This window comes from Canis lupus, chromosome 32 (assembly GCF_003254725.2).
Source record: "Canis lupus dingo isolate Sandy chromosome 32, ASM325472v2, whole genome shotgun sequence".
Taxonomy (NCBI): domain Eukaryota; kingdom Metazoa; phylum Chordata; class Mammalia; order Carnivora; family Canidae; genus Canis; species Canis lupus.
In genome coordinates, this window is record NC_064274.1 from 1,331,667 (window position 1) to 1,344,508 (window position 12,842).

Consider the following 12,842-nt stretch of genomic DNA (forward strand, 5'->3'; position numbering starts at 1 on the left):
AAGGCATTTTGTTGTGGGGCTGGTGTAATTCATTCAGTAAATAATTTATCACATTTACTGAGAACATATTAGCCCCGGGAATGCAATCATGGCTGATAAAGATGTTTTACAGTCAAGGGTTCATAGATGCCCTGACTGTAAGTGTGATTGCGTATCCATTGCTCTTCGAACTTTTTTCAGAGCAGGGGGCTATGTCTTAGGCTAGTCTTATTGGGTTTTGTTTTGTTTTGCTTTTTCTTTGTTTTTAAAGCTCCTTGCTTAAGGAGGAGGGTTTTTTTTTTTTAAGATTTTATTTATTCAATCATGAGAGACACAGAGAGAGAGAGAGGGAGAGAGGAAGAGAGAGAGAGAGGCAGAGACACAGGCAGAGGGAGAAGCAGGCTCCATGCAGGGAGCCCGACGCAGGACTTGATCCCGGGTCTCCAGGATCAGGCCCTGGGCTGAAGGTGGCGCTAAACCACTGGGCCACCGGGGCTGCCCAAGGAGGAGGTTTAAATCCTGGTTTTGTTTGTTTTGTTTTTGTTTTTGTCATTGGTACTGTTTTCTTAAACATCAGAGTTACTTGCTAAGGTTTTCTCTTACTATCTTCCTAAAAATGAGAACAATGAAATGTTCCTCTACCTTAGACTGTGGAGATGGAGCACCCTACACCTGAATCTGAGCTCTGCTTCCTGCTGTGGTTTAGGGCAAGTTCCTAATTCTTCAAGCCGCAGTTCCCTTATCTGTAGAATGGTGATGATAATACCTTGAAAGAGGTATTAATACTATCAGATTCAGGCTAATCTAACCATTAAATGACAAAATACATGTAAAAGTAAATATCCAGGCACCTGGTAGGTGTTCATTTCTGAACTGTAACAAGTACTTGCTAAGAGGGAAGCACTGCCTGAAAGTCTTCTTGTACTTTCTTCACACTCCTGTGAGGTAGGCACTATTGTTATCCTTCTTTAGAGATGAGGAAACCCAAAACACAAGAGATTAAATAGTTTGCTGAGGGCACAGAGGTGCCAGGGTAGAAATCTGCAGGATCCAGCCTCTCAACTGATGAGTCTCCTGATGGAGGTCACTTGCATTTCCCTTTTAGGTAAAATTATTTTTATGATTTAATTACTGCAGTAAGTGGCACTACTAGTGCCACTGTTATGGGATGTACACAAGTGAACACCAGTGTTGGAGGAATTGGTTGACCATTGAAGGCCGGGGTACCGGGGTGCAGGAAGGGCGTCAATGAACATGTCAGATTTTTTTCCCAGGCCCTCAAAAGTCTGCCTGTCCGTGGCCCTCTCTGAACTGTCCTTTTACCCTCCTACCACTCCAATGGCTCCAACTAAGAAGTCAATCTGGGAACAAAGACAGGTGGAGAACTAGGCCACCTGTTAGGATTTGGCCTAGGCTTTGTGATGCCCTTGTAAGGTTTAACATAGATGTGGTATTACCTTGGTCTCCAGAAGAAAGGCCAGGTGAAAGATGGTCTCCATAGCCCTGTTGTAGTAAGAGGGAAAGTAAACTGACCTAGGGTATTTGTATTCCATGTTTCCATTGGCGTTTTCAGAATAAATTCCGGAGAACCGGGAGCTAGAACTTTAAAAGTGAATGCCAAGTGTACATTGAGAACTCTACTGATTTAAAGACTTAAGTCACATTGGCCAATTAAAACCTCAGTGGCACAGTTGGTTGGGTGTCTGACTCTTGGTTTTGGCTTCGGTTATGGTCTCATGGGTGGTGGGATTGAGTGCCCCGGCAGGCTTCATGCTCAGCAGAGAGTGTGCTTGAGGGGTTCTCCCTCTGCCCCTCCTCCCACCTCTCTCTAAAATGGGTAAATAAATTGTTAAAAAAAAAAAAACAAAAACATGTGGAGCCCTAGGGGGAAAATATAATTAAATAAATTATAGATAATGATTTTCTGTTGAGATAAGAGCCTTTGCATTAGCTCTACCCTCTGCTTCTGTAAAGTCCTGGTTGTTGTGCAAGATGTTCTGTATTTATGTTGTCAACATTCAGGCCTCTCCTTTGCGGTGCCGTTCAACAGCCAGAATCTCAGGACTTTTTCCTCAACTACCCAGATGGTGCCAGGTGTATTTACAGAGCCACCAGAGCAGCTCCCCAGCACATAGAGGAAGCCCCTCTGGGGGCAATGGGCTGAAGGCTGAAATTCCTTCTCATTTGGAGTCCAACTGGCCTCCTCATGGGGAGGAGTCCCATTTGGCGTGTTGCTTGCAGCCCTGTATTTGAAGGAATGCCACTGTGTACCAGTTCTGTCCACCCAAGTGAGCCACATTATCGCAGGGCAGCGCTCCTGGCAGATGAAACTCTTAGGGTTCTGCTCTCTGAAGGGGGAAAAAGAGAAATCTGGACGGAAACCTGCAGGGATCTTAGCTCTCTGACTGTCCCCTGACCCTTCAAGGCTGCTCTGCTGTGTGCAAGCTCCACTCACTGGTCTTTGAGTCTGACTTACAATGGATGTGCATGGCTAAAGTGAGGAGAATTGCAAGACTGTCACTTGAAGTCCCTCCCTGCCTCTTCACCATTGCCTCCAGCCTCTGCCCCTCAACTTGAAGCCCTTTATATCGGTTCCCATGGTTACCGGTAGCAGCTGGAATGCCACAGTGAGAAGAGGCTGCCTCCCCTGCTGAGCCAGGTCTGGCTGGGCAGAGGCCATCATTCCATCGCTGAATCTGTGACATGGGGTCACAGTTCAGTACCTTCTCTTTGTCATGGGTTCTGTACCTTTCCCAGGCCTGTTAAGGTGGGGTTGCAGCGGGGGGCGGGGTGGGGGGGGCGGGCAGCTGAGGGGGTGTTGTATAAGATATTTCTTGTCCTAGGCTGGCCTGGCTGCCCCATGACCTGCCAAACTCCTGCCTGATGCTGTCTCCTTCTGCGTGCTAGTGCCCAGTGGAGGGGGGAAGGAGGACTTGCTCCTGTCTAGTCAGATAAAAATGATCACTCACTTCCGTACCTGCTCTCCCTTTGGCTTTTGTTCCCACTACCATCTGTGTATAGGTTAGTCAACAGTAATAAGGACGGGCTCTGGTCTTAAAGGAACTGGTATCAAAAGCAAATTTCTGTCCCACCCGGAAGGTCAGGCAGGCAGGCAGGCACTGGAAGCTTAGGGTGAGGGGGCGGGAAGAGGGTAGCATAGGGACTTGAGGCTCAAGATGAGCACGCACTAGCTAAGAATTTGTCTTGAAGCTCTTTCCTGAGATACTCTTGAGAGGCTTAAATTCCTTCTCATTTGGAGTCCAACTGGCCTCAGAGTTAAGATAGGACTTGTAACAACAGGTAGAAATTAAGAAATTAAGAAATTAAGCCTTGGTAGAAAAGGTAGGAAAGGCAGTGACCAATAGAAACCACCAAAGATCAACACTTCTAGAAGACAATACTGGAAGAATTGTTTGCTTGTTTATTTGTTTTTTCAAAGATTTTATTCATTTATTTGAGAGAGAGTGCATAGGTGGAGGAGGGGCAGAGGGAGAGGGACAGCAGACCTTCCACTCAGTGTGGAGCCTGACGTGGGGCTCAAAGGGGGGCTCCATTCCCAGGACCTCGAGATTACAACCCAAGTCAAAGTCAGACACCCAAGCAACTGAGCCACCCAGCACCACCGCCACCCCTTTTTAAGATTTTATTTATTTGAGAGAAAGGGAGAGCGATCAGAAGCAGGGGGAAGGGCAGAGAGAGAAGCAGACTCCCTGCTGAGCACAGAGCCTGACAGGGTCCCCTTGGGATCATGACCTGAGCCAAAGGCAGACACTAAACTGGCTGAGCCATCAGGCACCCCTGAACAATTGTTCGATTCTTCCTGGGATAAGGCAACTTTGTTTTTTATAGACTGTTCCAGCCTGCAGAAATCTAACTGAGCCTTAGGTGACATGACTATTGTAGAAGGGGGCTAAGGGCACCCTTTGGAATTTTTTGATGTGTTGGGTCCTGGCTCTACCACTTTCTTTGTGATCTGGAACAGCTTACAGGTATACCCCAGAGATAGTGCGGGTTCAGTTCTAGACCACTGCCATAAGTGAGTCAGATGAACTTTTTGGTTTCTCCAGTGCATATCAAACTTAGGTTTATGCTACACAATAGTCTATTAAGTGTGTCACAGCATTATGTCTAAAAAAACAATGTACATACTTTAACTAAAATATACTTTATTGCTTGGGGCACTTGGGTGGGGCTCAGGTCGTTGAGTGTCTGATGCCTTTGGCTCAGGTGGTGGTCTCAGGGTCCTGGGATTGAGTCCCACATTGGGCTCCCTGCTCAGCAGGGAGTCTGCTTCTCCCCTCCCCTCCCCTTGCTTGTGCTTTCTTTCTCTCTCAAATAAATAAAATCTTTAAAAAAATATTTTATTGCTAAAAATGCTACCATCTAAGCTTTCAGCAAGTTGTAATCACCAATCACAAATTACTGTAACAAATTTAATGCTGAAAAAACTTGAAATATTGCAAGAATTATCAACATGTGTCACAGAGATAGAAAGTAAGCAAATGCTGTTGGGAAAATGGTGCTGTTAGGTTTGCTCAATACAGTGTTGCCACAAACCTTTACTTTGGAAAAAATACGATATCTGTGAAGCACAATAAAGCAAAGGGCAATAAAATGAGGTATGCCTGTATTTAAATTACCTGTATCTCAGTTTTCATTTCTGTGAAAGGAGGCCACATTTCATGGGGTTGTTATAAGAACCACATTTGTTATATATAAATACTTTCTAAATTGGAAAGCCTAGCACAGGTGCCAATTTGTAATATTTTTAAATGATGTTTTGAGAATGCTATGCTAAACTCAAGGCATCGATTTTGTCCACCCCATTTTTATGTTATATATGCAGGTGGGCCAAGAATTCTCCTGGAGGGGATAGGGTGGTGGGGTGAGTAGGGACCTACAGGATTTACAAAACCTAAAAACTCTAGATCATATTACACTAATCCTGTAGCACCCAAGGGAAAGGACAAATGTTGAGGATAAGTAGGAACCCCTCGGATAGAACCACAGTTACAAACGCCTTGAAAAGTATATTGTAAATCGCAATTACTTTTCCACAGGTTGTCTGTATGGGGGCACATGGGTGGCTCAGTCAGTTAAGTGTTTGCCTTCAGCTCAGGTCATGTTCTTGGGGTCCTGGGATGGAGCCCCATGGCCAGGCCTCCCTGCTCAGCAGGGAGTCTGTCTCTCTCTCTCTGCTCCCCGCCCCCCCACACTCTCCCTTCTCTCAAATAGATAAATAAAATCTTTAAAAACAAACAAACAAAAAACAAATTGTCTGCACTTTGGTACCTTGCCTTCCATTCAGACCTGCTTCCAAAGAATATAAAGCAACAGCTGCAGGAAAGCTTGGGAGACAGATTCCTGCTTTGGGTGACAGCAGAAGTTGGAAACATTTAGGTCTGTAATTCGGAGGCATTTAAATAGTATGGAATGTCTATTATCTACCCTAAACAGCAGAACGAATCTTGCATATTGTAGACACAAAGGCAGTTGGCATGAGCTTTACAAAAGTGCATGTGAGCTTCTAAGACCCAATAATCCTCTTGGGCAAAGTAAGGATTAGGCCTTCCTCACAAACAAGGGGGTGAGTTCATTTTTCCTAAGATTCTTTAACTGATGCCAAATTTAGCAAGGGACCTATTTTTTCTCAATGAATGACAATCTTCACTTCCAGTTTTGATGTCCACCCCACTAGACAGGTTTAGGACAGGAGCAACTCATTTTGCATGTAGATGGAGAATGACACCTTGGCTTCCACAGACCAAGGAACCTTCCCAGAGCCAGAGTCCCTCCACCTCCTCCTGCCTGCAGGAGAGGGGTACATGTCTTGCCCCCGAGCCTGATGTGGGAGGACTCGAGAGAGTCAAGAAAGTTGGATCTAAACTCATGTTTTTAGGACAGCCATGCATGTACATTAGCTGTACTGCCATTCCTGCCCGGTACAGAGGCTCCTCTGATGTGAGGAGGCCCTTAGACGAGCTCCTCAGGCTAATTCTGACATCCTTGTGCTTGAGGAACTATTTCTTTCAAACCAGTTGCTGGGTCCTCTGTGCTAGTCTGTTCCCAAGTTCCATGAATCTTCCTCATGTTCCATGTTTCTTGTTATTGTATGCCATAATCCTTCGCTCTGGAGTTAAATATTTATATCCCTCCCTAAATGCTTTGGATATTCACAGTTTCCTGTTTTAAGAAATTAGAGAGCCATCATCACAACAGTCGTCCCATCACACCCCTCGGGTGACTTCTGCTCATGTCTCTCATGTAGATCCCTGTGATCGAATGCTAATAGCCATGTCTTGCTGTGGTTATCAAATGCCAGGCCCTTTTTGTCTCATATGAGTAGCAAAAGGGTGATGTGGAAGACATGCCAGGCACGCATGGTTTAGCATATGACAGTTCTAAGAAAAACGCATTCAGAGCCCAGTGATCCTTTGGGACTTTTAATAAAGGGTGGTGTGGTCTTCAGCCATTACTTTTTCTCTTTGTTTTATTTCGTTTTGCTTTCTTTTTTTTTTAAGGTTTTATTTTTTTAAAAGATTTTATTTATTTATTCATAGACACACACAGAGAGAGGCAGAGACACAGGCAGAGGGAGAAGCAGGCTCCATGCAGGGAGCCCGATGTGGGACTCGATCCCAGGTCTCTAGGATCACACCCCAGGCTGCAGGCGACGCCAAACCGCTGCACCACCAGGGCTGCCCTCGTTTTGCTTTCTTTATCTGTAATGATGATCTTCACTGTTTTAAATGATAAGAAAATTCACTGAATAACTTTTTAAAGCACAGCATCTGGTACCTACCATGTGCCCAATAAATGTAAGACGTCTATTGGTAAGACGTTAACATGTATTGCCAGGCTCTGTTCTAAGTGCTTTCTACGTATCAACTGGTTCAGGTCCCACAACTACCCTTTGATGCAAGTGCTATCTATTATTTTCCTATTTTGTAGAGGAGGAAACTGAGACATAAGAGGTTAAGTGACCTGCCAGAGGTTAAACACCTACTAGGTAATAGAGCCCAAATGAGAACAAAAGCAACTGGCTCCAGAATCCACATTAATACATATTACACAGTCTGCCACTTATCAGAGTTGATTAAAGGGCAGGCTCTGAGTGTTCACAGTGAGGGCCGTACCCCTCCAATGGTGAAGCTATCCTCAATTTAACCATAGGGCCTTGCATGAGGGCCCTTGGTTTTCTTATGCACTTGCTCTGGGCTACCTATGTAAGTATAGGCTTCAGTGGGGTGGAGAGATTGGAGTCAAAATCTGAAGCAGGTTGAATGTTTATCAGGTAGGTTAAAAGATTTAGCCAGTCATGTGGCTTTTTCCCCCCACCCACTCTTTTCTAGTCTTTGTGCAAGGTTGACATGGAAGCCATTGGCTAGAATCTAGAGGTGGTTACACATATGCTTTCAAAAGTCATCAGAAATATGCTGAATGCCAGTGGTATAAATTGTACAGGCTGGATCCACTGGGAGGCTTCAAGGGATATCAAGTGAGAAAAGGCAGCAGCAAGAGCGGGAGATATAAATGGACACAGAGGTGTGATTGGTAGGTACATCTCAGATCTGAGACCTACCAATCACATCTCTGTGTGACTGAAGGGTTATGTGTGGCCCATCCTGCAACAAGCAAGCTGCTGAACCAGGGTAGGTGAGCAGAAAGAAGAGGTTTTTAAGTACAAGTCAGTGATATGCCTATGATAAAAAACACCAGATAGGGATCAGGCCTAGATCCTAGATCTCTCTCTAGAGAGAATAGAGAGTGAGCTTCCTAGATGATACATAGTGATTTAAAAAAGCAAAAAAGGAGAGTAAGGGAGGGACAGTGATCCAGAAGATTAGGTCTAAATATATAGACATGTATATATATAAATATATAGACCAAAAGGCCAGGAACAGGGGGCTTTTAAAGAAAGGGTAATTTTTTTTCATACTTGTGAAAACTATGATAAATGCTTAGTCATCAGAAAATAGAGAACAGCTATATTAGACTAAGAACAGAACTTTGTACCCAACATCATCAGTTCTTAAAATGTTCTTGCAGACACTGGAGGAGCCAAGAATCCAGGCGTTCTCCCCACTGTGCCACCAGGAGACCCTGGGGAGATGTGTGGGAAGCCTGTAGCAATGACACTCAAGACCTGCTACCAGGAGAGACATGATAATTAGGCCAACTTCATGCATGATGGGCACGGAACAGAATATCATAGGAACAGAAACATAGGAAGCCAAAAACATGACATTTAACAAGGCAAATTATGAAAATGAGTACACACATGCATCCAGCGTAAATCCAAAGGAATTTCTCCAAAGAGCTCTGAGGATAAACTTAGGCCTGTATAAATGCACTTCTTTCTGCTTAATCTCAAAAAGCATTCTGGCTGCCTCAAAACTTCAGGCAGCAAACGTGTACTGTGCTTTGCCAACTGTTTGTTGGAAGGCTCAGCAACAGCCCCCCACAATGGTCCTCTCTACCCCCACTAAAGCCTGCTGCTAATGAGATGGACCAAACAGGGCTGAATTGTACTTTTACAAAGAAATTGGCTGACAATCATATAGAGAAAAGTATAAGGAGAAAGACCTGCCTTCCCCCAAAATGTATATGGTAAATACCTTTGTTTTATTTTATTTTTAAGATTTTATTTATTCATTCATGAGAGATACACAGAGAGAGAGGCAGAGACACAGGCAGAGGGAGAAGCAGGCTCATGCAGGGAGTCCAATGCAGGACTCGATCCCAGGACCCTCGATCACTCCCTGAGCTGAAGGCAGATCCTCAACTGCTGAGCCACCCTGGCGTCCCTATGGTAAACACCTTTAGAGTTGATGGGCAGAGAACTCCATTCTGGGTGCATCCCACAATTATTCCCTTTATTGTCTCCTATGGCCCATTCAACAAATCCGTATTACGTGTGTACCGTGAGCTACTTGCCGTGGTGGCCCTAGGTGCATAGTGGTTTAGAAAAGCAAAATTGAAGGCAAGCCAGCCCTGGGCTTAGCCAGCAAGTTAAGTGAACTAATAGGAGACAGGAGGGAAGAAATGTTACAAATCTGTTGAACATTTGGCAAGATTTCATTCGTTTAACGAATAATTATCAAGCAACTCTGATATGCTTGCCTTCCTAAGCATGTAGTAGACGAGAGACCAGCAAGCAGGTGGTCAGAAGACACTGTGAACTGCCCATTGTATATAGCATGGATTTTGGGTTTTGATCCAAAATCAAACCTTGCAGTACAAGTACGGATAAGCCAGGAGAATGTGGTACCTTTTGGGATCTCGAAGTAGCCCCATAAGATGGAGAGCTGTATGGTTTATGTTTATGTTTTTCACTTGAACTTGTTTCATTGGTTCCAGGGTTTCTACAGAGTATCTTTAGATATGTTTTTCTCAACATTTTATTTATTTATTTGAGAGAGAGAGCACATGAGAGAGCATGAATGAGGATGAGAGGGAGAAGGAGGTACTCCACAAGCGGGGAGCCCGACATGAGGCTCCATCCCAGGACCTGAGCCGAAGGCAGACGCTTAACCGACCAAGCCACCCAAGTCCCTTTTTGGGTGTTTTAAAGTAAAACAGTGTACCTTTGAGTATCTTTTAGGCGAAAATTAGCTCATTTGGTAACATGTTTCATTAGTGTTTCTACCATCACCATTCTCCACCCATTCTGACCACATCTGGGTTAGTCACTCTAGGAGCTATAGAAATTGTGACATAAACTAAATATTTTTGAAGCTTTTAAACCGAAAGGAAGAAGAGTAAATGGTTGTCAGTGACTTTTACCCTGAGTGAATATTATTCCATGGGTGCTCTGAGCCGAGATACACAACTTCTCTGTCTTCACTTGTTCATCTGGGAAATGGGGCTAAAAAAATTAGTTCTTTCCTCTAGAGAAGTTACAAGAATAACTCCTGACATATGGGAAAACATACATATCCTTTTATAGTAAAGACTTTGGAATAATCCTTCCCAGGTCATGTGGCATCACTGTCACACCAGTGGGGCACCACTTCTTGATGAGATCAAAGCACATTACTGTCTTTGTCAATTCCAGTCTGTTTGAGGCAAGAAGCATGGTGACCTCACGTGGGTGGGAAAATGTGCATTCCAGAGACAGCTCAAGCTCAGCGTACAGACAAGATGATTGGCAGGGGGATAAAAGGGTGAAGTGAGGATTCGAAGGTGGGTTGATAGGCTTCCCAGCCCTCATTCCAGGGTATAGATTTTTTTTTTCATTAGAACATATGAATTTTTAAAAATGTTTATTTGTTGTCCAGATTATTCCAGAAAGGCAGAAAATCTGTGTTTGAGGTGCTGGTGATTCTTCCTGCACTCTCTCTAGCCTCTTTTCTAGATGTATGACGTAACCAGACAGCCCACTCAGGTGCCGGGACATCCAGGGTCGGGGGAGATGAAGATTAGCATGGAGACCCTGCTGTCATTTAGCATGGGGTTTGCAGGCAGGAACAAGCTTCATGAATTCCATGAACTGTCATACCCAGTTGCTAACCTCAGCTGGTCCCCTGGAGGTGGCAAGTGACAGGACCACATGTGGCCACAGAGAGCAGTGCTGGGGTGTGGGTCTCTCTGCATTCCTAGGGTCACGCAGAATCATATATTAAAAATCCTTAAAAAGATGATGTCATCTCCTTTTTGAGATCATCTCCTGTTCTTTGTGCTCCCATTTGTGTGCTCTTGCTGCCAGCCCTTCACTGTGACATTGTACCCGACCTTCTGTTCCTTGGTGCCTCCCAGGAAGGGAGTGTGGGCAAAGGAAAGAGGAAAAGGCCTAGCTATTGTGTGTCAAGGACCGAGCGCCAGTGATTGCGGTTCAGGCCAAAAATGAGGAAGTTACTAAATGCCACAAAGGTTTTATGAAACCTCAGGATTGGTCTTTGTTTCCCCGTAGCAGACAACATCACGATCTAGAGGGGAGCCTAGGAAGGAAAAGAAAGCTTGCTATCAGAATGAATTACACCAGTGGGTGGTCTTGGGTGTGCTCTGTACATCCGTGTAATCTTTACATTCACACATCGGATGGTGAGATATCATGAACCTACTTTCTGCCCCTGTTGAAGCTAGAGGGCTTGGTCCCTCTGAGGGTTTATAGGAGTCATCCCAATTGGGGAGCACACGATGAAATCTGTAAAAGGCTTTGGCATGTTAACGCTGTGGCCAGAGCTTTTCTTGCTATTATTTCCAGCACAGATTAGGTCTTTTTAGTTGTGCCTATTTTGTGTAACATCTTAGCAGAAAGAAGCTCTACTATCATTTACTGCAGTAAAATGATAATGAGAATAATTAGGTATACACCCCGTGAAGGCGGTATGCTAGACAGTTAGTAGACATTATCTAGAAACCTTACAAGCAACTCTGGAAGATAGGCATGATAATATTGGCTAATTTGCTGAACGCTGAATATGTGCCAGGCTCTATTCTAAGTGCTTCGTCTGAATTGGTTTAAGCTTCTCAATAGCTCCCTGAAAAATGGTGTTCTTTTACACCCATTTCAGAGATAAAGACACCCAAAACACACCACTGGTACACAGCAAAGTGAAACAATGAACAAATCTGCTTTAGAGGCTTATGCAGGCGACTGATCAAGAGGAGGCCTTAAAGTTGAGCATTTGGAAATTCGGGAGCTGAGAGTCTCCCAAGGAGAAGAAATGCAGCTGTTGTCGTAGCAGAACACATTGGCTGCACAAGGCTTAAAATTTTTCTCTGACTGCCTGGGAGTACGGAGGAAAAGTGTTAAGGGGATGGTGTCTGTGACCGGGGGTGGGGGGACGGATTTAAATGGGCACATAAAAAGGCTTGCCTCCAGCACAGTGGAATCTAGACAATGTGAAATAGCTCGGGCTCAAGAGTTGGCACATTATTCTGGGCCGCCACCTGCTGAACAGAGGAGGGCTGCTCCACTTGGGGGTTATTCTTCTTAAAATGAAATTGAGAAGGGACACAAGTAGGGACTGCGTTTCAGAGAACCACCTTGTCTGACTCTTGCTTCAGTGAGTCCAGTCTCTCACATATTTACCAATGGAGGCTGCATTATAAGGGGGAGTTCGCCTTCATTATCATGTCTCTTTCTTCCCCCTTGGTTGGGAAACCTGGTATTCTGAGATCGAGAAGTACACTATATTGCTTCACAGAAACATAGATAGGAAAGGATGAAGACCCTCAGTAGCAGATTCGCCTTCTTTCGGGCAGAGCACTTTAGTGGGAGCAGGCTGACAACTCTGCACTTAGCTCTATCGCTTTGCTCTAACTCCCTGGTTGATTTTCATGCGTTTTTCTTGATTCCTTTGTGCCCCCTTCCCACGAACACCATCATGCTCAGCTTCCCATTTTCCTATTTTTGCCAGAGATGCATGTGGAGACCTGGGCCCTGCAGGTACGGACACATCTGACTCCTGCCCAGAGGACCTCGCCTCTGACCCCCAGCATAGGAAAGCAGCATGGTTAGGAGGAGTTAAGCTTCGGCCGAAGCACAGGTAAGAGGCACAGGGGTCTGTGCCGAGTAGTTCAGAAGAGGGACGTGACTGCTGGAAAAGGGAATTGGGGGCAAGGCTGGCCAAGATACAGTCTAGTGAGTGAGGTCCGGAGGCGCTGAATAGGGAGGTCTGCTAGAAGCTCAGACTACACTCATGACAGTTTTCAAACTAGGCTCTGAAAATCCCTAAAGTTCCTGGGAGGTCCTGTGGGGCTCCCACAAATCATTTGATTCAGATATCTTTTTATTTTTTATTTATTTAAATATTTTATTTATTTGACAGAATCAGAGAACACAAGCAGGGGGGATGATAGAGAGGGAGAAGCAGGCCCCCCAAGGAGCAAGAAGCCCGACATGACACGGGGCTCTA

The 12,842-nt window shown here is 44.9% G+C and overlaps 1 protein-coding gene across 5 annotated transcripts in view; it reads left to right on the plus strand.

The window, feature by feature from the left end:
• The window catches only part of SHROOM3 (shroom family member 3), a 173,427-nt gene that overhangs the window by 101,911 nt on the left and 58,674 nt on the right, over positions 1-12,842 (plus strand). For 3 of the 5 annotated variants that reach the window (XM_049105062.1, XM_049105060.1, XM_035709520.2), the window contains exon 2: positions 12,345-12,473. The exons of 1 other annotated variant lie outside the window; for it this stretch is intronic. In XM_049105062.1, coding sequence (XP_048961019.1) covers positions 12,345-12,473 — 129 coding nt within the window. Of the gene's footprint in view, positions 1-2,610; positions 2,747-12,344; positions 12,474-12,842 lie in introns of those variants that run through there. One more of the 5 variants, XM_049105063.1, reaches the window with a different exon arrangement.